The sequence below is a fragment of the Pelodiscus sinensis genome, chromosome 1, assembly GCF_052426305.1.
Source record: "Pelodiscus sinensis isolate ZL-2025 chromosome 1, ASM5242630v1, whole genome shotgun sequence".
In the NCBI taxonomy this organism is placed as follows: domain Eukaryota; kingdom Metazoa; phylum Chordata; order Testudines; family Trionychidae; genus Pelodiscus; species Pelodiscus sinensis.
In genome coordinates this window covers 344,089,896-344,114,174 of record NC_143052.1, presented here as the reverse complement: position 1 = coordinate 344,114,174, position 24,279 = coordinate 344,089,896, and the positions used below count along the sequence as shown (strand labels likewise).

At 52.0% G+C, this 24,279-nt stretch overlaps 1 protein-coding gene across 1 annotated transcript in view; it reads right to left on the bottom strand.

Annotated features, from left to right (window-relative positions):
- ARHGEF17 (Rho guanine nucleotide exchange factor 17) overlaps positions 1 to 24,279 on the bottom strand; it is a 255,902-nt gene that overhangs the window by 24,952 nt on the left and 206,671 nt on the right. The window contains exons 6-12 of the mRNA XM_014577378.3: positions 19,406 to 19,582; positions 18,526 to 18,576; positions 12,037 to 12,146; positions 9,801 to 9,886; positions 6,113 to 6,231; positions 1,677 to 1,890; positions 920 to 993 (exon numbers count right to left, since the gene is read on the bottom strand). Of these exons, the coding sequence (XP_014432864.3) occupies positions 920 to 993; positions 1,677 to 1,890; positions 6,113 to 6,231; positions 9,801 to 9,886; positions 12,037 to 12,146; positions 18,526 to 18,576; positions 19,406 to 19,582 (831 nt within the window). The remainder of the gene's footprint in view (positions 1 to 919; positions 994 to 1,676; positions 1,891 to 6,112; positions 6,232 to 9,800; positions 9,887 to 12,036; positions 12,147 to 18,525; positions 18,577 to 19,405; positions 19,583 to 24,279) is intronic.

Sequence of the window (24,279 nt, the reverse complement as noted above, 5' to 3'; positions counted from 1 at the left end):
GGAGCTCTTTCCTTGCCAAATCTCCCGCAGAGCCACTCAGGGGACAGGAAATTGGGGAGGGGGAATGAAGGGAGCTACTGAGTGGTGGGGAATGGGGAGCAGCTGGTTCTAGGCTGGGAAGGGGCGTCCCAGTAGTTCCTGCCATTCCAACGGCAATTCCTTGGGGGCTGGTGCTCTGTGCACCTATGCTCTCCCCCCTCAGAGGCCATGTCTTGTTCTCCGCCCCGGGTGGCTGACACTTGCGCTCCTGCCCCGTTTCCAGGCTGGGCATCTCTGCTGTGGCTGCAAGGTGGGGCTGGGCTAGCTGGGCTGGAGAATTCTTCCCCAGCAGCTGGCCCGATTTCATGAAGCACAGCAGCTGCTCCAGCCCAATCTCCAGATCCCAGCAGACTCTGAGCCCCTCCCGCCCCCCGCCCTGGCACATGCATATGCGGGGCTGGAATGTAGCCAGGCCTGCTCTCACCTCTGTGTGATCTTGGGAGGGGGAGAAACATAGATCTGCCCCCTCGTTTGGGGGCACCAGCCTGTTCTGCAGCCCCAGAGCCACTCTCCTTCCCATGGAATGGGGGGCACTTGCCTTTCACAGACAGATTGGTATTATCATTCCAGGGACGTCCAGTCACATGGCTCTGCGGCATCCCAGTGCCCCCTGTAGGGCAGGGAACCTTTCACTCCCTGGTGCGAATCCAGGAGCAGCCAAAAGCTGTTATGATCTGATGGCTGCTTGGTGGCCTGTGTCAAAGGCGCTGCTGGCTCTGATGACCTGGGACAGTGATCCCATGAAAGATGAATGGTCCCCTCCCTTCTCTGCATGTGCAGCCAGCACCCGCCCTCCCCAGGGTGGAGGTTACACGTTTACAAACACAAACACATTTTAACACCCCTGCTCTGCGGGTAGGATTATAAAAGGCCAACATACTTGCATCCCACTGCGTGTCTTCATGATAGGGATCGCCTTCAGGAACTCCGGGTCCAGGCAATTTTTGTGGGAGGCTGGAAGTGGGAAAAGACAGACAAGGAAGGCTAGATCTGTGCCGATAGCCATCCATAGCAGTAACTGCAGCCAGCAGCAGATGCCCCAACCCAGAAGGTTTTGCACACCATAGAGACAAAGAGCACCAGTGAAATGCAGCAGCCCTGGACACTGTTTTAGCGCAGAAAGTGGAGAACATGGCGTTCCGCTGACGCTGCAGATGAGATGGGCTGCATGTTCTTTATCAAACTGGATTTGGCTAAACCCTGCATCTTGGCAGGAGGTTAGCTTAGATGCCCTTGCGTTCCCTCCTAGCCCTGTGGTTCTGTGATTCTCAGGCACAAAGGAGAACCACCTGCTGTCTCGGCAAAACACATCTTGGGATCTTTCAAGGGCTGATCAATTACCCGTAGCACCTCCCCAACACTGGGGTGTTGATTTCATAGACCCAGAAGAAAGGGTGCCCATCTGATAGATTATCAGTGGAACTCTCTGCACCAGCCGGGTTTTTCTTGGCAGTCTCCCAGCCCTGAAGTGAACCAGCCAGGCCATGCCTAGCCAGCTCACCAGCAAAGGAGGGCCTGGCTCTCAAGAAAAATATGCCAGCTGGAGCCCTGAGTCAACTCCCACTAGCATCAGTGGGAACCTGCCCCACGGTGCTTAGCGGGGATCACATCAGGCCCCCGTTTGGGGAGCTAGTTACCCAGTTTCTTTTTGGTGTCCTCGAAGGCGTGCTCAAAGCTGTGCCGCGCGTCGGGGTTGGGGAACTCGAAGATGAAGGACTCGGTGCCGTCGGCTTTGGTGGTGGTGAGCTCCACCTTGTTGGGTGGGAAGGACATGCTGAAGGAGAGGGACTGCTTCTCCGCCAGCTCCCGGTGGATGGCTGCCATCAGGTCTTTGATGACATCATCCAGGCTCTGAGGAGGCACAAGGAACAGGGAGAGCATTGTAATCCTGAGGGGAAGCGTCTTGTGGTTAAGGCGGGGGATGGGCACCTAGAAAAAGTGGATTTAATGCCCAGCTCTGCCACAGATTCCCCATGGGATCTTGAGCGCGGTATTTTGCTTTTCTGTGCCTCAAGGCCCCCTGTGCAACATGAGGAAGATAGTGCACCTTTTCTGTCCCAGTAGGGTGTTGCTCGTATGGGCAGGGACTACCTCTCACTGCTTGTAGGCACAGCACAATACAGCTCTGGTCTGTACTGGGGCCTCTCTGCACTGCTACCATGACACAGAGCATGGACACAGGACCAGATGAGATCTCAAATTGAGTCCCCTGTTCCAGCAGACAAGCCCACTGGAATTCTAATCACTACCATCATCCTTAATGCTGACCTGCGAAGGAAAAACACAAAAGGGTTTTGTGGCCTTATAAACAAAACCATTTTTTTTTTGCTTGTTTCCTTAAGCTAGAGATAGCTCACTCCCCATGCCTGTCTTTCCTGGTTTTGTTGCATTTCTCAGTCAAGAACCAAGAGATCAGGAGCAAGAATTTTCACACCGCTATCAGAGAGATGTTGTTGGATCTCTACTCATGAGGACTTTTTCCCCCACTGTTTGTCAGGTGTTCAGGTTAAATGGATGGTAAGCGAAATGCAAATCACAAAAAGGATCAGACCTCTTGTTGCTGCTCCATCAAAATGGGTGGAAACGCACTGATTCCTTCCCCACTTCCACTGCTGAGATTTCATGTCATATCCTGCTGGTTCTCCAAGTGGAGGCAGGGGAATAGAGTAGACAAGACCTTAGTTTCTAATCTCACAAAACAAACAAGACAAAAAATCTCAGAGGGAGAGCCATGTGAGTCTGTAACTTTAAAAATAAGTAGTCCTGTGGCCCCTTAGGGTATGTCTACACTACAGCGCTAATTCGAACTAACGCATCCAGACTAAAAAACTAGTTCGAATTAGCGTTTTGCTAATTCGAACTAGCAAGTCCACATCGAGTGGACCCTGAACAGGGCTTAAGGATGGCCGGAAGCAGTGCTGGCAGGGCATCAGAGGAGGACTTAAGAGCGTGGAGATGCTGTCTCAGGCTAGCTGAGGGCTGCGCTTAAAGGGTCCCGACCCCCACCCCGGACAGACAGTTCTCAGGGGTGCCCCGCTTGCTGGCTGGGTGCTGGCTTGGATTGCCCGGAGTACCCACACTGGGCACATCACAGCACTCGGCCATCAGCCTGGCTGCACTTGCCGCAGGCTGTGATCTGGGGAGAGGGAGCAATTGGGGGGCTGCAGGAGAGCTTCCACCCGCAGAAGCCCGCAGAGCCAGCCCAGTCCTCCCCATCGGGGGCTCGTACCCCATTCCTCCCTCACCTCCTTCCACTTACCTCTCCCTAGACCCCCTTCCTGATGTACAAAATAAAGAAAACGTGTGGTCAAAAATAGAATCTCTCTTTATTGAACAAAACTCGGGGAGACTGGGAAAAGGAGGTGGGAGAGCGGAAGAGAGAGGCTGGGAGAGGGGAGGGCAACTAAAATGATCAGAGGTTTAGAACAGGTCCCATATGAAGAGAGGCTAAAGAGACTGGGACTTTTCAGTTTAGAAAAGAGGAGACGGAGGGGGGACAGGATAGAGGTCTATAAAAGCATGAGTGGGGTGGAGAGGGTGCATCAAGAAAAGTTCTTCATTAGTTCCCATAATAGAAGGACTAGAGGACACCAAAGGAAAGGAATGGGTAGCAGGCTTCAAACTAGTAACAGAAAGTTCTTCTTCACAAAGCAAAGAGTCAACCTGTGGAACTCCTTGCTGCAGGAGGCTGTGAAGGCTAGAACTAGAACAGAGTTTAAAGAGAAGTGAGATAAAGTGATGGAGATTGGGTCCATGGAGTTGTATTAGCCAGGGGGTAGGAATGGTGTCCCTGCCCAAAGTTTGTGGAAGGCTGGAGAGGGATGGCACGAGACAAATGGCTTGGTCACTGTCTTCGGTCCATCCCCTCCAGGGTCCCTAGGGTTGGCCGCTGTCGGCAGACAGGCTACTGGGCTAGATGGACCTTTGGTCTGACCCAGTACGGCCATTGTAAGCTCAGGGCTCAGGGTCGGGGGTCTCAGTGGACCACCTTGATTTTCATGCACACCTGTTCCTGGGTGGCCAGGCTGGCAGCTCTCCTGCCCTAGATGGCCACTTTCCTGTGCCTAGTGTGGAGGTTGTGGACGAGGTCCACGATGTCCGCACTAGACCAGGCGGGTGCCTGCCTCTTGCGGTCCCGGGCAAGCTCCCGGGAGCCGCCAGCCTGGTCCCGGGAAGAGGGGGAGGGCTGGGGGGCATCGGGTGGCTGGCTCGAGCCGTGCCAGGTGCAGGGTCTGCTGGCTGGGTGCTGGCAGGCTTGCACCTGGCACGGGCACCGTAGCCAGCCCGTGCCCCTTTAAGGGCTCCGGGGCCGGGAGGGGGGCAGTAGAGTTTCCCTGGTGTTGGCCAGAGTGGCCACCAGGGAAAGCTGGGGAGGGCTAGCCTCCCACTAGTTCGAATTAAGGGGCTACACACCCCTTAATTTGAACTAGTAAGTTCGAACTAGGCTTAGTCCTCGTAGAATGAGGTTTACCTAGTTCGAACTAAGCGCTCCGCTAGTTCAAATTAAGTTCGAACTAGCGGAGCGCTAGTGTAGCGCCTATCAAAGTTAATTCGAACTAATGTCCGTTAGTTCGAATTAACTTTGTAGTGTAGACATACCCTCCGAGACTAACCAAAACATATAGGATCATGAGCTTTCGTGGGTAAAATCCACTTCCTCAGATGAGTGGGTTTTACCCACGAAAGCTCATGATCCTATATGTTTTGGTTAGTCTCTAAGAGTATGTCTACACTACCCCCCTAGTTCGAACTAGGGGGGTAATGTATGCATACCGAACTTGCTAATGAAGCCCGGGATTTGAATTTCCCGGGCTTCATTAGCATAAAGCCGGCGCCGCCATTTTGAAAAGCCGGCTAGTGCGAACCCCGTGCCGCGCGGCTACACGCGGCACGGGCTAGATAGTTCGGACTAGCAAGCTATTCCGAACTACCTGTACTCCTCGTGGTGGTAGTGTAGACATACCCTAAGGGGCCACAGACAAAAAATTGTTTGACAAAAAATTTCTATCAGGGAGGTTACAAACCCCACTCCCCCATTTAACGCTCTGTGTTAAATGGGCCAGATTAAAGACATCTCGGCAGCTCTATACAGGGTGGTGTCTACTCTTTCCCGGGTGGTTCAGTCTGTTAACACTGTTCAGTGAATTTCATGTGAGTTGTGTATGTGTCCAGAGTCTTGTCCCCTCACTGGCACTGACTGCCCATGCTCTAGGGCTACGTCTACACTGCCAGCTTTGACAGCAGTGCCTATGCAAATAAAGTGCGGATTAGCATTTAGCCATGCTTCGTTTGCATAATTTATTCAAGACGTTTTTGCGCAAAAACAAGCAGTGTGGACGGGGGAAGGGTTTGGTGCAACCCTCCCATTTTGCGCAAAACCCCCGCATTCACACTGCTTGTTTTTGTGCAAAAATGGCTTGAATACATTATGCAAATGAAGCATGGCAAAATGCTAATCTGCGCTTCATTTGCTTAGGCACTGCCGGCAAAGCTGGCAGTGTAGACAAAGTCTAGGTGTATTCCTAATACAATCCATGGGAGTGCTCAGACAGCATGGGGAGAGATCAGACCTCATGTTCACAATGGCTCCTGCTGGCTTTTAAAGCAGCCTCCCTCATCCCTTTGCATATCAGAATCTTACCTGCCCCCTTTCCTGACCAGCCCCATTAACCCTCTCCTTGGCCTGGGATACCTCCAGCAGGGCAGAGGGAGCACAGGAAAGGGCCAGGTAGGATTTAACTGCATGTGCTGCCTGCTGAGCGCAGCCGAAGAAGGGAGGCCACATCACTTGGCAAAGCAGCTGCCAGGATGTTTATACAAATTTATAGGGGGCACTGGGCGCTCAGTGAAGCTGGGGGAGAGGGGATGAGCCCTTGCTGGGGGACCAGGTCAAGCTCTCCCCTGGGGACCTCACGGGAAACCGCTGGGTGCGATCTTGTCCAAGGAGCAGTATTTCCAGGGTGCCGTAGGATGGGTCGTCTCCTGCAGTGGCTGGACAGGGCTGATGCTAGCTGAGCCCGGGAGATGGTTAAACCAGGGCCCCGGCTGTCCCTGCAAGGAGCCCCGCTCTCACCTGGTGGGGGAAGCTGAGGGTCTCAGAGAGCTTGCTGACTTGGCCCAGAGTGCTCAGGTCCTCGTCCAGGCGGCAGATCGTCTTCTGGATGCTCTCGCGGTTGGTGGACTGGGAGGCCCCTGTGTGGCAAACAGAGCAACAGGGGCTGAGGCAGTGGCTGGGGCAGGAGGGATCAATGTTCCTTCTAGTCTTTTCGGCCCACGGTCGGGTATTTTCCAGCCATGTGCGGAATACATTTTATGTGCACCGAGGCATGTGTGAATGTGCACCACCAGGAGAAACCAAACAACCCAACTGTGGGTGCTCTGTTCATCAGCCGGGCGGCATCTGAATCTCTCCTGAGCAACTGCACAGGCACCCAACTTACAGGGAGCATTGATCATGGTACTGCCCTCGCTCAGTGTTTCATTTAACCCTTTCCCCCCTGGATTCTCCACTGCCACATACAAACTGAGCTTCGCTAGAGTCTCCCCACAGCTCTCCTCCTGTTCTCCAGCAGCTTGTGCTGGAAGGGTCAGACGGGGCTCTCCCGGCAGGAGTCCCTCCTCCCACACTGACTGCTAGGCGACTGGGTGCTGTATAGCTGATCTCGGACTCAGCCTTGTCTGGCCTCAGGGTGCACCCCCCTTTCTCTGGCTCCCGCCGCATCTCTAACCAGCCCCCAGCATAAATCAAATGGGCTGGCTGCCTCCACCTCCATTCTAGGGACCTCCTGGGGCTACCTTGCTCTGCAGGCCTGGGACCGGACCTGCTCCTCCAGCCCCGTTAGAGGTTGAGGTGCTCGCTGTGCTACATGGGTGAAATTCATCCCAGTGCAAAGGCCCACTTAGGTATGCTTTGAGGCCACTGGCTTGTCCAGGAGCTGGGGAGGGCATGCCTGGATCATGAAGGTCAGCCAGAAAATGCAAGACCCGGGGGCTTGTTCAGTGGGTCAGCTGATGGTGCCCGTACCCTGTGCTGGCCTGCATGGGGGTGAATGTGACCCAGAGAGCCTGGGTCGTCACTGCTCACGGAGCGTCCGTGCCGGGGCACTCTGGGGTTGTGAAGGGATGCTGTGATGGGCGTCAGGCCGCCCGACACTCCCCCTTTCTCCCACGCTCAGCGTCTGCAGAGCACTGCTGCACACAGCAGCCAGCTGGCTCTGCTCATCGTGAGGGCTGGGTTCTCATGCATAGAGCGATTCCCACACGGCAGAGCCCCTGCTAGAGTCATCAGGGCCCACGGCTCGGTGAGTCATCCCCTCCCGGCTGCCTGGGCCTGCTCGCAGCACTCGATCCTGGAGGGAAACTGATGCAGGAGCTGATGCACTCTCTGGAGCCAAAGGATAAATGTGTTTACACCATCAGGAGCCCTGGCCCAGGGGGGCCAGCTGCCCCCCCAGGCCTCCCACCCCAACTCACTCGGACTGAAGCAGCTAGGAAGCAATTACACTGGGGTAAGGACTGGGAACAGCTCTGCTCCCACCCTGGGGTCTGGGCAGGACTCCTCTGCATTCGCCAGCTGAGTTACTCAGGCTGGGCACTGGCGAGAGGCCTGGGGCCTTGAGGCACAGATACCTGTGATTATTCCCATAAGGGCTGTAGAGGGATATAGGGCCAGATTCTGGGCCCTGCTATGGCCCTTCCCTGCCACTCCCCTTCTTGCCCCTTGGACACTTCTCCCCATATCCCCTGGGCCAGGGCAAGGGTGGGAGTGGCTGGTGAGCTGTGTGCTATTCAGGGTTGTAGAGCAGCCTGTGTACAGGGTGTGCATCACCTCATGCTTCAGTGCCCCTTTGGCCTCCCACTGCCTGGCCTGAGCCTTCTGGGAGATCCTGGCCCACAGCCTGTTACACAGTTTGCCGTTTATTCCTGCTCTGCCCAGCAGTGGCCCAGTTTGGAACACAGAGGTCTCCCTGTATCAGCCTGTGCTGGCTGGGTAGGAAGACGAGAGATCCAGGAGCCTTGACACAGGTGTGACTTGAAAAAAGTAACCGATGGAAAAGGCTTGCTAGGCTGCCTCCTCCATCCTCTGCTGACATTTCCTAGAGGATCTTACATGTGCTCCTATGAGACGTAGGGTTGTTGCAACAGACTTTCCCAACTGTCTATTTTCTACTGCTTTCCGCAGCTCAATAGGAAATGTGCTGAATGGGTCAGCTATTTAGTGTGCATCTGTTGCTAAGGAACAGAAAGTGTCACAGGCTGACTGTTGCTAGGCTGCAAACCACAGCTACTGGGAACATCACCACAATAGAATTCTGATCCTCCTGCCTCGAAAGCACAGGGGTTTGCCGCTTGAGCTAACGAAGACTCTCCACCAAGCTGCTAGCAGGAGAGAGCTTATGACACACAGTCAAGAGGTCCTGAGCCTAACCAGCAGAGGGCCGTGGTGTACAGAGGTAGCCCGTATTTAACTCAGTAACTGAGTGAGTCATTGTCTGCAGATCCCTGTAAGAATACTGAAATGTACTACAAATAGAGCACAAAACACTAGTAGGAATTGCATTTCTGGAGCTATTTGAGGCTTGGGTGCTGTAGCATTTGGGGAACAAGAGGTTTCTCAGCTATTTAAATGTTTATGCTATTTTGAAGATTACTGTAAAACAGCTGAGCAGAGTGAGGTGCAAACAAATCTGTCCCTGGAATAATGTGGCCCAACACAGCACTACTACAGCACTTTACATGGGGGAGTTGCTAGATGGAGCTTCGCTCAGCATGACCTGACCAGATGAGGGACACTTTGCCCCTGAGCCAATGTAACAGGCAGGTATCAGAGGGGTAGCCGTGTTAGTCTGAATCTGCAAAAGCGGCGAGGAGTTCTGTGGCACCTTATAGACTAACTGAAGTGTAAGAGCATAAGCTTTCGTGGGCAAAGACCCACTTCGTCAGATGCATATAGTGGAAATTTCCAGAGGCAGGTATAAATATGCAGATTTTGAAGATTACTGTAAAACAGCTGAGCAGAGTGAGGTGCAAACAAATCTGTCCCTGGAATAATGTGGCCCAACACAGCACTACTACAGCACTTTACATGCATATTTATACCTGCCTCTGGAAATTTCCACTACATGCATCTGACGAAGTGGGTCTTTGCCCACGAAAGCCTATGCTCCTACACTTCAGTTAGTCTATAAGGTGCCACGGGACTCCTCGCTGCTGTAACAGGCAGGTTACTCCTGAAGGTGGCACACTTAGGCCGTGTCCAGACTCAGGGGTTTTTTCGGGAAAAGTAGCCTTTTCCCGAAAAAACTTCCCCTGCATCCAGACTCAAGCCGCGTTCTTTCGAAATTATTTCGAAAGAACGCGGCTTTTCTTTCGATGGCGGTAAACCTCGTTTCACGAGGAAGAACGCCTTCTTTCGAAAGTTCCTCTTTCGAAAGAAGGCGTTCTACAATGTAAAGAGGCCGTCTTCGAAAGAGAGCATCCAGACTCGCTGGGTGCTCTCTTTCGAAAAAGCGGATTTCCTCTATCGAAAGATCCGCCTGCAGTCTAGACGCGATCTTTCGAAAGAGGCTCTTTCGAAAGATGCTTTCGAAAGAGCCTCTTTCGAAAGAAGCCTGCAGTCTAGACATAGCCTTAGTAAACACTTTGGGGCATAGACATTTTTCTTTTGTTTGTGCAACGCAAAGGACACCAGGGCTTTGATCTTGACTGGGGCTTCTGGGCAGGCTGCAATAGAAATGATGGCTGATAATGTCAGTACAGACCTTTCACAATGTCCACATCCTCCAAGGGCAATTTCCAGAGCAGTTTGTACTTGCTGGCTGTGTCTATAACACTGGCGGCCGTGTAACTGAAAGAGAGACATGAATGAATTCAAGGATTGCAGTCTTGACAGTGACCACTAGATGGTGAGGGTAGCAAGTGAGAGAGTCATGCTTAACACAGGAAGAGATGGAGGCTCTAAAAATAGCCCTGGCAGCTGGGTTGTCTTAGCAGGAAGGACCCAGCGTGCATCACACCCATCTCTTTTCTCCAGCTCAGAACTCGGGGAAGTTTGGGTCACATCCCTGTGTGCTCACGGGAGCACAGCGCCCAGGCCTGGCACACTGTGGATGGGCAAAGCATTTAGAGTCACCGGAGGTAGGATGGAGAACAAGGCTGGCTTTGGTGCTAGCATTCTGGGGGATCCCAGCTGAGTTATTCCTCAGCCCCTGCTCAGACTTCCCACACGTTCCAAGGGCCTCAGCGTGATGGGCAGAGCGCCCAGTGAGCTATAGTCACCCTTTCGATTCCCCCGCCCTCATGGCACATTCGAGAGGGGCGCGGTTCCCCTCTGTGGCCAAAGGGCCAGCTGTGGGGGGTTGGGAATGAAAGGGGGAAAGAGAATGGGAAACAGAGAGGAGAAAGGAAAATTGACGTCCCTGGATGGGCAATTAGGGACCCATCCTGCATGGCACAGAGTGTTCTCAGCACAGTATCAAGTCTGTGAGTCTGATTCACTCCAACAGACAGACATGTGCGTGTGCATGGGGAGGGGGCTGATGCAATAGCCCCTGAGGATTCACTCTGGGGCACTGCTGGGGGACTCCAGAGGATCCCCCACCCCACACAGGCTAATCAGAATGCCTGGGTCTCACTTAGTGTTCCCTCTAATTTTTTATGTCGATGTGAGGAATGAATTTTGTTAAGTGTGATACCTCCCATCCATACTGGTGCACAGAACGAAATTCAATCTGCACATGGACGGTGTGTGTGGCAAGTGGGGGTGAGGGGTTCAGAGTGTGGGAGGAGGCTCAGGGCTGGGACACAGGGTTGGAGTGTGAGGGGGTGAGGACTGTGTCTGGGGGTCCGGGCTCTAGGGTGGGGCTGGTGAAGAGGGATTTGGCTCTTCCCAGGGAGAGAGGACTCCCTCCAATCCTCTCTCATTGCAGCAGCTTGGGGCAGATAAGAGGTGCCTCTTTACAGTGGCATGATTGGGCCTTTCCAGTACGTTTCGAGACAGGCTCTGCTCGGGGAGGGAATGTATAGTTCACCTGCCCTGCTCCAAATAAATCTTGTGTAAGGGGAAGAAGGCTGGAGTGGTCCATTTGTGCCCCACTGGAGCCAGCGCCTGGCATGGGTACCCACAGAACAGCCCCATAGGGCAGTTCTCCCTTGGGGCCCTTCAGTCTCGACAGTGTTTGGATTCTTATAAAGAGCCACCATCCAAACGGGGTGAGAACCAACCCAGGGAACCGGGCTTCACCGACCAAACACCACAGATCCCAGGTGCTGGTCCCAAAGGGCCTGCCAATCAGGGAGAGTGCTGGGTCTCCCTTGGGGAGGTGCCTGCCTGTTGTACAACGGGATCAACATGATTCCCAAGCCACAAGAGGGAACGGAGCGAGATGGAAAAGGGGGTGGAGGTGGAGGTGTGGGGACAGGTTATTTCCTTTTGGACCCTGGCCCTGCAGTCCTGTCTCGTCTGGTTCTGAGCAGGGATCTGAATGGTTAACTGGTTAACCCATAAAGCATCACTCTTACCAGTAACATTTGCTGATTATGGTTAACCGGCAGGGGCTGGAGCAGCCCCACCCGCTGCCCGCCTGCTCCAGCTCACCCCCATTTAATCGGTTAACCAGTTAAACATAATGTTTAACCAGTTAACTAATTAAATGGGATTTTACATCCCTAGCGAGGGACACTCACTTTTGGTCACTGGGTTCAAAGTGGTGCGAGACAGGGCCGTCTGGGCGGGCAGAGGAGTGGCTAGGACCTTGCTGGGTTTGGGCCATGCCCCCGTACCCTGTGACTGGGCTGTGCCCCCACTCCTTGGTGCCCCTGCGCCCAGGCCTGGACCCTCAGAAATCCAAGCAAAGCTCAAACTGCTCAGGGATGGTTGGGGTGGGGTGAAAGCAGCTGTCTCCAGGTGTGCGCATGTGGCCCCCATCACCATGGCGACTGGCAACTTCACTGGGCGAGCCCTGACCCTCTCTCCAGGTCGATCGCTGCTTTACTCACAGACTCATGGAGCTGCGGCGCAGAGACCCCGACTTGCGCTTCAGGGTGGTGCAAACGAGGAGGTCCGTGAAGAGGAAGAGCGAGCGGTCCTTCTTCCCACCCACTGCCTTCTGCAGGGCAAAAAGGGGGGATTAACCCTTTCACTCTCCAAACCCCGGCGCCGCCCCCCCGCCCCCCCAAAAAGCCACTGCCATGTTTAAAAGCAAACCAAGTTCTGGCTGATACAGAATCAAAGTGAAAGGTCTGGGGACAAGAGGACAATTCTGACTCCCTCATCCCTGCCTGATGTTTCTGTCTATCCAGAAAACCCTTGACTGAAGGGATGCAGGCTAGAGACATTTTTAAATGGCAAGCCAAGGAGAGATTTGTTTGCCTGACAAGACAGAATAGCTGCCCCAATATTGCTTTTGGCAGCCAGCCTCACAGTTAAAAATTCAGTGATCATGGAACAAATCTCAAGCTCACTTTCAGCTCAGGTGTTATTTCAGGCTCAGCATCCCGTGACGGCAGCACCAGGTTAGCTGGATTAAGGACATGAGGACCTGGTGAGCTTTTATTAACAAAGAGACACCTTTTGTAGGCACCAGATGGACGCTGCCTTGTGTCCTGCGTATCTGGCATTTCCTGAAGTTCAGGACAAGCAGCTGGGCTGATCTGAGAATAGAAGTCCTAGGTGCACTGGCTGATCAGCACATCCTGCCTCAAGCCAAAACCAAATGAGCCTCCTGCCTCAATTTCTTCACACCTGATGCTCCTCAGCAGCTGCAAGCCACTTGGAGAATTAGCCAAGACAGGACCCAAGCAGGCAGCCTCAGTGTGATGGCAGCAGAGTAGCTGGGCTGGCAAACTGTTTGCAAAGGAACTGAGGCGGGAAGAGGCCAACTTTCATATGCACATCAGGTCAGCCACGCCACTCCGTTGATCCAGAACTCTCAGCAACAGACACTGCATCTTGGTGCCTTCCTATCTTTGAGTGTGAGCCTCCGAGTTTGGAAAGACACAACCACAATACCATAGGCTGTGATCAGCATGGCTGTATAACTTGGTCTGCAGGGTCTGCGGAGTGCAGCCTTGCAGAGTGGAGGAGAGTGGAGCGGGGCCCAAACCAGCATAAAGGGCAGCTGGAAGCAAGAACCACGGACCGGAAGACGGGCACAGCCTCTCTGAATGAGCAGCCTTGCTTGACATTTGTACTGCCGTAGAGCTAAGCTGGCCAAGAGGTCACATGCTCTGTGTCCTTGCTCAGCAGGACCACGACGGAGGAGATCCACAGGGCAGCACACTCTGTGTTACGGCATAAGTACGTGGTGGCAGCTCCTGATCCTGGGCAGATACTACTGAGCTATGGAGAAAAACAGTCTTCTACGCCAAGACCCTACCCTCTGCAATAGCCTACTGTTAGGTGCTTCTAATGTCTGAGGCCACCACTACTCCTGTTTCTTAGGATATGTCTAGACTACATGAAATGAGGTTTACAGAATCGGCCGGCAAAGGCTTTCCTTGTCGACCGATCCCCGTCTTGACTGCTGGTTCATGCAGACAAACAGCTGAGCCGGCACAACGCGGTGGCCATTTTTATTCTAATGAAGCAGGGGATATTTAAATCCTCGCTTCATTGACTATGTCGGTATGTCTAATTTACATGCCTCTGTCGGCAGAGGCATGTTGTCTAGACATACTCTTAGACTGCAAGTTCTTGAGCAGAGACCTTGTCTCCCATGTGTTTATACATCACCTGGCACAGTGGTCCCCAACCATTTTTATGCCACAGACTGGCAAACTCATTCACAAACATTTGGCAGCTTTAGGACCAGCAACATTTTATTTGCTTATTCATTATTTGTATACTGAATATGCAAATATGCAAATAAAATGTTGCCGGTCTGCCTAGCCCCTACCCAGCCCCTTACTCCCTAGTGCCTAACACCCTTTGACCCCCACCCCTCTATCCTTTGACCCTTTAACCTCTGACCCCCACAGCCCATGCCAACACTTTCTTGCCCTGTTACCCCACCAGCCCTCACCTAACACCTCTTTGCCCCAACCTCACCCCTGCACTCCCCAGAGCAAGGCTGCTCCCCTAGGGAGTGTGGCCATTAATGCCACATGGGCAAGAGGGTAGCCACTGGTATGTGCGCTGCCTCCTCCTTTGCGCCCCCTCCCTCCCCAAGTGTATCGTGCACCCCCATGGCTACAAGGGGGGGGAGCAGGGACCCCAGCCAGCCACCATTACCTAGAAGAGAGGGAGGCACTTTCTGCTCCACCTCCACTGCCTCAACCCCAGCGCCACCACCGGCAAAAGTGGCCACGCAGGAGGGGGGCGGGGAGGAGCGCGGCGCCCCGGTGGGCCGGCTGCCATTATTATGGGGGGAGGGAGGCGTCTCCTGCCCAGTCTCCTCCAGCCACCGCCTCAGCCACCATGGTTGCCAGAGCTGAGCTGCCACGGCTTGAACTCTGGCAGCTGCTGTGGCCCAGCAGCCAGCGGTTTGCGGCATAGCACTGATCCGCGGCCCAGCCGTTGGGAACCACTGACCTAGCACAACACGGCCCTGGTCAGGAGAGGGGCTCCTAGTGATACTGTAACACAAAGAAATAACCACAGCCGGCCCATAGAGTCATCCTAGAGATGGGTGCTGGGAAGGCCCTAAAACTGTGAGTCACTTAGCCCTTCCCATGTTTATCCTGAGGCCTCTTGTTCAGAGCTAGTAAAGTGATCCCTGACCCCACTGCAAATGGCTCCCAGTTGGCTGTCATCTGTGGGGTCCCATTACTCATTGTGAGTCTTTAGACGGCTGCCAGGCATTGCCGATAATGTTGGGAAATCCCAGTCATTCCTCTGAAAACGGCACAAATTAGAATTGTCAGGAGATTTGTCCGGGAAAGCATGGAGATTTGTGACTCGCTGTTCTATCAGTTCTTCTACTGGGGCTGTGCAGAAATAATATCAAGAGACTTAAGCAACAAGTAACACACTGCTAATGGCGGCAACATGAGAAATTAAGGGTTCATCATTAATTTGCCAAACCTATTTAGCATCTGTGACTAACAAGAAGTGGAATTGAGAACAACTCATCAAGGGTAATGTGGGTCTGAATCAATGGCTAATATTATTTGCACTGAATTATTTGAACTCTGCTCTTGACCAGTTTCTCATCTGACTCACCCATGGCAAATAAACCTTTTTTATTGTTTCAAATAACCTGTGTCATTCCTGCTGGCCCAGCCTGTGGTTCATCCCAGATATCTGAGGCTGAACTGCCAGGGATATAGCTGGGGAACTGTGTTGGTACCAACCCATATGCTTGCTCTCCTAGGCAAACCCAGGTGACGTTTGGTCCGAGCTGGGGGAGCAGGGTTAACGTTTCTGGAGAAAACGGGCCTATTTATTTTGATCAGCACTGGCAGGCTGGCGCGGCGTTGCCATGGAAACAGCCCACGGAACACTTGACTGGGAAATGCAAAAGCAAGCTGCCGTTCTCTCCTTTGAAAAGCCCTGGGTTGCATCGCATGAGGGTGAGAAGGAGGGAGCAAACATGCTTGTTTTGAAAGCGGCAGCGTGCACCCGATGAGTGAAGGTTTGTCTTGTGGTCGTGTAGCACTTTAAATAGATCACCTTCCCCCACCACAACTGGATTCAGAGAACGATGAGAATCGGGGGTGGGGGGGGGGGGGAGGGAGAGGGCGGGAGACAAAACTTCTCTCTCACTCTCCAGAGATTAACGTCAGAGGAGATCATCCGATCACCTAATCTGATCATCTAGTTCCTGTATATCACATACCACTGCAGGTCACCCAGTTTCCCCCATGCTGAGCCCAATCATTTCTGTTTGGCTAATGTATCTCTTCCAGAGTGGCAGTCATTCCTTCAAGTGCCTTGTCCGGGATCTCAAATGGTGCATCTTTAACCACTTTCTTTGGGACACTAGTCCATAGTCGTAACACCCTGGATTATCCTGAAGGGGTTTAAGGTAGGATAGTGACCCCAGGGGGCAGTAATTAGCAACAAATGTCTTGCCTCAAATCCCTTGCAAATGCCTTGCATCTGAGAAGAAAAGGGATTACAATCTGACATGTTGCAGGTGTTCATGTATTAAAATGCCACTTATAAAAGGTCTATAAAGGGGTAATAAATGATCAATCAATGTTCCAAGCATGACACAGACACAAGTGGTATGTGTGTTATGCAAGGCTAGAAGGAACTATAGATAGCCATAAACCATGCTGACAAGATCTATCAATTCACGGATTGAAAGCCAGAAGGGATCATATAGTACAAGGGCGGGCAAAATACAGCCTGCGGGCCACATCTGGCCTGCCAAGCCACCACATCTGGGCCATGGGAGCCTCAGCCAGGCTCCCTGCCTGCCTTGCCCCTACACGCTGCTCAAATTAGCTCTCTGAACACTGCAAGGGAAGGGGCAAGAGATTTTGCATGCTGCCCCTCCCCCCAGCACAATCTCTCAGCTCCCATTGGCCGCTTTCCTGAACTCCTGCTACAGGTCACAACCTCCTCCCGGACCCTGCACTCCTTCTTTTGCCCCCTCCTCCAGGCCAGAATCCTCACTTGCACTCAGCCCCTTCCAGATCCCACAGCCCATCCTGCACCCAAATCCTTACCCAAACTGTCTTCTGCATCTAACCTCCATCACGGACCCCACACCTCCTCCAATAATATCACGGAAGAGTGCAGCCCTTACTGCCCATCTCGATCTAGTCTGACCTCTTGTGTAACTCTGGCCAGAGAAAGAGACACAGTAATTTCTGCATCATGCCCACAACTTCTGTTTGAGCTACGGTGCTCTTTAAAAAAAGATACCCCGCCTGGATGTAAAGACTTCAAGCGATGGAGAATCTACTGTTCGAATGGTTAATAATCCACACTGCTAAAAATCTGCACCAGGCTGGATCCAGTAACTATCTAAAACACCTGATAACCATGTATTAACATGTCTATTAACCCTCAATAAACAGTCCCCCATATCAAATATAAGGGCAGGGTTTTTTTTGCATGGATGTTGTGGTTTTACTTCCTGAGAAGGATGCTGCTAGAAAAATCAGTGCCCAGTCCACCTCTGTTCAAATCAACAGGACTTTCTTCTCTGACTTACATGGAATCTGGCCCAGGTCCCCAGTGTCCTGCTTTCTGAAAGCTCAGACTGCCTGCTAAGAATCTTTTCATAGTCCATTCTTCCCACCTGTTCCAGTTCTCACTGGGCCCCAGCCCCTCCCTACCTGAATGCCACCCATCACACACTCAAATGGTGCCTGCCCAGTGCCGCCAGCACCACTTGGCATCTCTGATGCAGGGCGGCTCAGGAGCTAGGGCATTAGCCCAGGACTTGAGAAAGACAATTCCCTGCTCTGCCCAAGGCCTCTGGGGTGATGCTGGGCAAGTCTCTGTTGCAGGTGGCTACCTGTAAAAAGGGGCCAGTAGCACCCTACCTTGCAGGGGTGTGCTGATGCTATATAGATTGGGAGGTGCTTAAAGACTGTGCTGATGGGGACTGCAGATGCACTTCGATAGATTCAGGCCTCCCACCAAAGCAGATTTCTCCTTCCAGAAAGTCACCAGTTAAGCAGCCTCAGGGCACTCATGGGCTGCGTCTAGACTAGCATGATTTTGCGGAAATACTTTTAACAGAAAAGTTTTTCCATTAAAAGTATTTCCGCAAAAGCACATCTAGATTGGCACGGATGCTTTTGTGCAAAAAGTGCTTTTGTGCAAAAGCATCCGTGGCCAGTCTAGACGTGATTTTGTGCAAGAAAGCCCCGATTGCCATTTTAGCCATCAGGGCTTTTTTTGCGCAAAACAGTTCTTCCCTGTCTACACTGGCCCTTTTCAGCAAGTATTCTTGTGCAAGAGGGCTTTTTCCCGAGTGGGAGCGTGAAAGTATTTGCGCAAGAAGCACTGATTTTGTACATTACAAGTCAGTGCTCTTGCGCAAATTCAAGCAGCCAGTGTAGACAGCTGGCAAGTTTTTGCGCGAAAGCCGCTGCTTTTGTGCAAAATCTTGCCAGTTTAGATGCACCCATGCTGTTTTAGTTGTACCTGTTCTGAAGCCAAACAGGGTCTGTGCTTTCCTGGTGACTGTCCCTCGGGCACTACCCTGCTGAAGGGAATACCCTACTTGGCAGAGAGAGGCTCTGCGAAAGCCAAAGCACGGTGACAGCAGTAGAGCTCCCTTCCCAAACTCTAGGCCTTGCCATTATTATTCAACATCTGTACAAAGTGCCAATGTGCACGTGACTCCAGGGTCTGGTGATTCGGGGGAGATGTCCCCTGTGGAGTCTTGTGTACTCATCACTGAGCTCTGCACACATCATTGCAAGTACTCAGCAGGCTTGGAAGATGACCTCCAAAGTTCCTGTTGCCTCTGAGAGAAGTGGGAGCCATGGGGCCATGCACACACGTAAGGGCCAGGCAAGCACGAGGGGCAGTGATAGTAAACAGGGAGGGCATACGAGCAAAACAGAGAGGGAGGCTCTTACCACTTCCACCACCATCTCCTGGCGCAGGAACCTCCGGAGCGGGGCTTGGAGCTGCAAGGGTGGAAACAAAAAGAGTGGTCAGAGGCGCCACATGTTCTGTTGGTCTCAACTTCGGAGCTGGCATGATAATGCGGACAAGGCCCTTGTTGTGAACACAGCAGGCACTGATTCGGGTTGTCAGTAGCAGGGTTTTAAGTACCACCCTGCGATTCTGGACCATCTTCCACCAGGAGGGCTCACAAGCACGTTATGAACATCAGTGAATTGCTCCTCAACCCTCCCTATAGACTAGGTGCATGCAGGCCAAGCTGCAGAGAGGAGAAACTAGGCTAGCCTGAGAGATGCAAGGTGGCACAGAGATGAAGAGATGGGAACTGACCTAGGAGAAACCAGATCAGAGTATCTGAAGAAACCAAGTGGGGCCAGATACCTCTGGGTAAAGCCACCGATGTCAAATTATCCCTTCCCCGGGGGCTAAACTGAAAAATTCAGACTCATTATCAAACTGTAGCAGGGTTCGAGGAAGTTCAGATCTGGGGTTTTGCTTCAGCCCACTGTGGAGTTGGGGAGCAGTTGCTGGGTTCTAAACCAGTCCCACAAGGTCCCAAAGCCTGGGTGCTTTTGGACTGGGGTGCGGTCTCATGGCAGAGCAAATGAGGGCCTGAAATGATCAGTGAAGGATTGAGAGAGAAACTGAGGTTGTAAGGTGCTGAAGCAGCATACAGCCTGAGCTCTCGCCTTCCACAGCTCAGCCACTTTCCCAGGCAACACCTAGGACCCAGAGCCAGGGCTACATCTGTAACCAGCACACCCTTGGGGAGCCTGCCCCCTCTATACAAACCCTAACCCGCATCCTTTCTACAGAGTTTTGCATACGTACATCCTCCATCCCTTCAATGTGGGACTCGATCTCCTGTACGATCCTGGCGTTCCGCTCCACCTCCTCGGCGCTCTTCATCCCTTTGTTTATCTTCTCGGCCACTTGCTTGATGTTCCTTTGGGCGTCGATGAGGTAGGGGTGGTCGGGGTGGTCCTCGGGTGTGTGCTTCAGGAGGTCCTAGGGGAAGAAATATTGAAAAACATTAAAGTACTCAAAACAATGCACCCAGCAGCAAATATGAGGAAAAGTCCCGAACATATGAGCTGAAAACGTGGGGTGTGTTTAACCTGGAGAAGACTAAAAGTGGAAAGGATAACAATTTTCATGTACATAAAAAGGTTCTTACAAGGAAGAGGGAGAAACATTGTTCTCTTTAACCTCTGATAATAGGACAAGAAGCAATGGGCTTAATTGCAGCAAAGGAGATTTAGGTTGGACACCAGGAAAAATGTGCTAGTTATCTGGCTGGTTAAGCACTGGAATAAATTGCTCAGGGAGGCTGTGGAATCTTCATTATTGCCAATTTTTAAGAGCAGGTTAGACAAACACCTGTCAGGGATGGTTAGATAAAACTTCATCCTGCTGTGAGTGCATGGGCTGGACTAGACCACTTGAAGTCCCTTCCAGTCCTATGATCATTTCCTCCTCTTAATAGATAGGGAAATGGAAGCACAGAGTGGGGAAGTGACTTGCCTACTTCAACAGAATAGGTCTCCTGAATCCCAGTCCAGTGCTCTATAGCCATCCCACTGTAAAATGCAAGTGGAGACAAGGCCTGTGGTTTTACCGAGAGTTACATTAGGGGAGGAGGTTAGGGAAGGGGAAGAGTGTTGATTTTACATAGCTACAAAAACAAGAATGAGCTTGTGTCTACTCGGATTGTGCAGAGAGATAGCTAAGGTGTGTTAGTTAACCTCACTTTTTTAGCAGTGGAAACAAAAACCTCAGTGTAGGACTGGTGGCTAACACTGGCATTTCAAACAGTTGATTAGGTATGCTATGTGCAGAATGAGATGACATAGCACTTAAAACACTGGTGTCAGCAACTGGCTCCCACTGGTGTCAGGAGTAGGATTCCATCTGCACTAGCGCTCTCAAGAATGCCAACAGTTCAGACAGTGTTAGCTATGGCGGGAAAGATTTGCAGAACTTCTCTAGGGCATCTGAAGCTACTGATGGGCCTGGCTGGCTGGCTGAGATGGGCCTAGTGCAGCTGGGCAGATATTCTGGCACCACTGCAGACATAGTGACACCAAGTCTCAGTCATACTTCCTGTAATGCTACTGAAGATAATTCTGTGCCATCTGTAATGAGTGGGCAAACCATTTCCAATACCAAGCCCGCCCCAGGCAGACCCTGAGCTGAGAGCAATGATCAGTAGCAAGCCAGTAGACAGGGCCTCTGAGTGAGCAAACCCACATTTACAGCTGGGAGAGTATGGCAGGGAATGAGGCCAGTTGCTTTTGTTGGAGTTACACTGCCTGGGAACCAAGTAACAAGCTCTTAGAAGAGCAGTGCTGAGACCCTTCCAAAGGGGAAATCCCATAGTGAGAAAAATTCAAAGGACGATTACAGAGAGGGTTTTGCCAGTAATTTCCTTCATCCCTCCTTCCTATTGTGGACATGGCTGTTTTCCCTCAAAGTCCAGCCCCCGGCATGCTGACATTCACGCAACACCATTATGCTGCAAATACTGCTGCCTACTTTCTGAATGTCTTCACCCAGAGCACACAGAAATCTCTCCATTACAATTACACAACTTTTAAAAAAAGGCTCCGGCTTCTCCTTTCCAATGCTGCACCGGGGGAGGTGAAAGCTCCAGGAGGAAAAGTAACCTGTATTACACATCTCTCATGAGCCAATCAGGGAAGCAAAGATGTGCATATGGTGCATGCATCACAAGGCAATTACATTGTCAAGGAAAGCAGCAAAGCTTTTTCCGATACAGCCCCGTAGTCTAGACCTAGCCACAATTAGGCTTGTGTTTGGCACAAAAGGAGTGTGATTCTGAACTGAAACAATTCCTCTTTCCATCTGCCAAGCTGACAGAAACCAACGAAACATTTTTTATGTAGCAAGGAGCTGTCGGGAGAGCAACCCAGAAAGAGGTGCATTTTGCATTAAAACAGCTTTTATAGAAGAATGAGCATTTAATGCATCACACTCTGTGCACAATGGTGCGTACGAATATCAATGGAAAGCTGTTGCCATAAGTTACTCATTGGAAATCCCTGAAGTTCCTTTGGATTATTACAGGCTGTTTTCTTTCTGGAATATGAAAAAATGACTACTCGGGTGTGGCATATCCTATGCTGAAGATGAAGTAGGGGGTGTGTGAAACTATTTTGTCATTGGACTTCACAATGCAAACGTACCTCGACATTTTGCTAGCTTGGATAGCTAATTAGGTCCAATTAGGAATGATTCTATTTCAATTCTCATGATTCTATTTCAAACTTTACAGTTTCTGTTTGTTTGTTTGTTTGTTTGTTTGTTTGTTTGTTTGTTTGTTTGTTTTAAAGCACCAATTCCTGGAGTCTTGTGAACATGTAAGAATCCCAGCTTGTCATTTTTTTTAAAAAAGGAAGCTTCCAGCCCTTGTGATTACAGCGAAAAGCTTGAAAATGTGATCCTGTAAAAGGTTAAAAAACAGAAGACAACATAAAGAGAATCCTAAATTCATTATTTTTGAACTTCTCTGATTTTTTTAAGCCAGCCTCGTGATCTTTTAGGGCCTGACTCATGGGATTGTTGAATGGCTGGGGTTGGCCGTACTGCTCATGGGGCTAGCAAGGTTCCACCTACAAGTTCAAAACCAACCAAGGTTATGAGGTTGGTCCCTGCAGTCAGAGCTGAGGTTCTGTATCACCCCGGATCCACAAAGCAGTATCACAAGAAAAATCTTTTCTGTCCTGATGATTTTGGGGGGAGGGTTAAAGTTTGGCTGCTTGTCACTTTCTCACCACCCACAGCTAGTCAAAAATAACTGAATGCATCAAGGTTACAATCTAATCTGGAAACAATGCCCTGCTGAAAACACAGCACTGCTGCTGCAGGGCTTAGTCAAGCACCAGAAAAGAGGAAAAGCTAGCTAGCTTCCAGAGCCGCCTTTGCACACCACAGCCCTTGGGTGGCTGATTGCACAAAACATAGCAAAAGCCACTGGTTGGTTTGCGCTAGGAATTGCAGCCATGCTGACGCTGTCAGGCAGCTTGCCTGTTGATGCGTAGTGTGCTCACTGCACCGGTTCTCTACAGGGCAAAGACCCAGAGCACAACTTGTGGCAAAGGGTCTGGAGCATGAGGCAGGGATCTTGGATCAGTCTCCAGCTATGGGGCTGAGTTTGGACACGTCCTTTCACCTCTCTGCCTCAGCTCTCCATCTGTAAAATGGGGCTAATGTCCCCTTTGTCTGTCTTGTCTAGTCAAAGTGTAAGCTCTCTTGCCTTGCCCAGCAAGGCCACTCCTCTGACCCATGGACCAATTCCACCTTGATTTGTGCCACCGGAGAGACTGCCCGGGCAAGCCGCTCCCAACAAAGCCAGGCACTCGCTGAGCCTGGCACTCACAGGGCAGAGAACTGTGATGCTGAGCAGAAGGAGTAAACTGGTTTCAGAGCTTTGCCGGCTGTCAGGACGTTTAGTCATTTAAGGCCAAGAAAACTCGCTGGTTAATTGGCCGGATGTGAATGAAAATGCTCGGGCGGATGAGTGCTTGGAAGTAATTTAGTGCTGTCCACAGGCATCCATCAGGGCAGATGGCAACACTGGGGATGGCAGCAGGTCTGGTCATTCCTCAGGGAGGTATGATCTGTATACGCTCCCCCAGGCTGGAAGGAGGCTGTCTGGACAGAGACCCGGCCGGCTGCGGTGTGTGAATGCTTTCTGTCAGCAGTCTGCTTCTCCTCCAGCTCCAACGGCGATTCAGGGGGTTCCCTCACATCCCCACCTGTGCAACGGGCTCCCCGCCAGGAGCTGTTCTGCCTTCTATCAGCGGCTGCGGCAGCACCCTCCTGGCAGCTCTTCCCGCGAGCCAGCCACCGAACTGAACTGCTGCTGTGACCCACTTTAGCTTCCTTCTCCCCTCGCTCAGTTTGCCAAGGAGCACAGAAAGTTCTCCAGCGATCGACCGATCCGCCAGCTGCTTGGCAAAGAGCAGTAAGGGCTGGTGTGAGCCAGTGTCATGTCTGGCACTGGGCTTTCAGAGGGAGGCACAAACCCTCTAGACAGGGAACTTTTGGGGGGCTGTGCCTAGCTGGCTTCAGGCATCTGCTCTCCTCTGGCTTCTGACCACATCAAGCAGAGTACAGATTTATGGCCCCGCTCCTAGGAGTTAGCAAGAGCACAGGTACCTTTTACACATTCAACCTCACATGCAAGAGGAGGTGGCTAGTGGAGGAAGTAGGGCCCGATCCTGTCAGGTGCTCAGCACCCCTGGGGAGGAGCTGCCTGCTGCGGATCCACACTGAGGCCAGTGGGGTACTCAGCAATCAGGCACAGCAGACTCTAAGGGCCGAAGCAGAGACTGCAAGGGCTGACTTGGTCAGTTTTACACCCACGTCAGTCCAGTGACTTCAGGGGAGCTTCTCCTGGCTTCCTCGAGTGCCACTAAGAGATAAATCAAGCCCTGCAATGGATGGACTATGCAATAAACCAGGCATCTTTGGGAGTGGGCCCCCGGAGCCCTCCTGTCCTGCACCCCAAGCCACCCCACACTACCCCACTCCCAACAGCCCATTCCCAGCCAAACTCCTCCTCAGGCCTTTGTCCTGCTTCCTGGGCAAAAGGTGTCACCAGGTCGCACCCTCTCCTGGGCTCAGGTTACGAAGAGCGTCCCATTGTGTAGTGTGGGAGGCTATCGCACCCGAAATTCCCT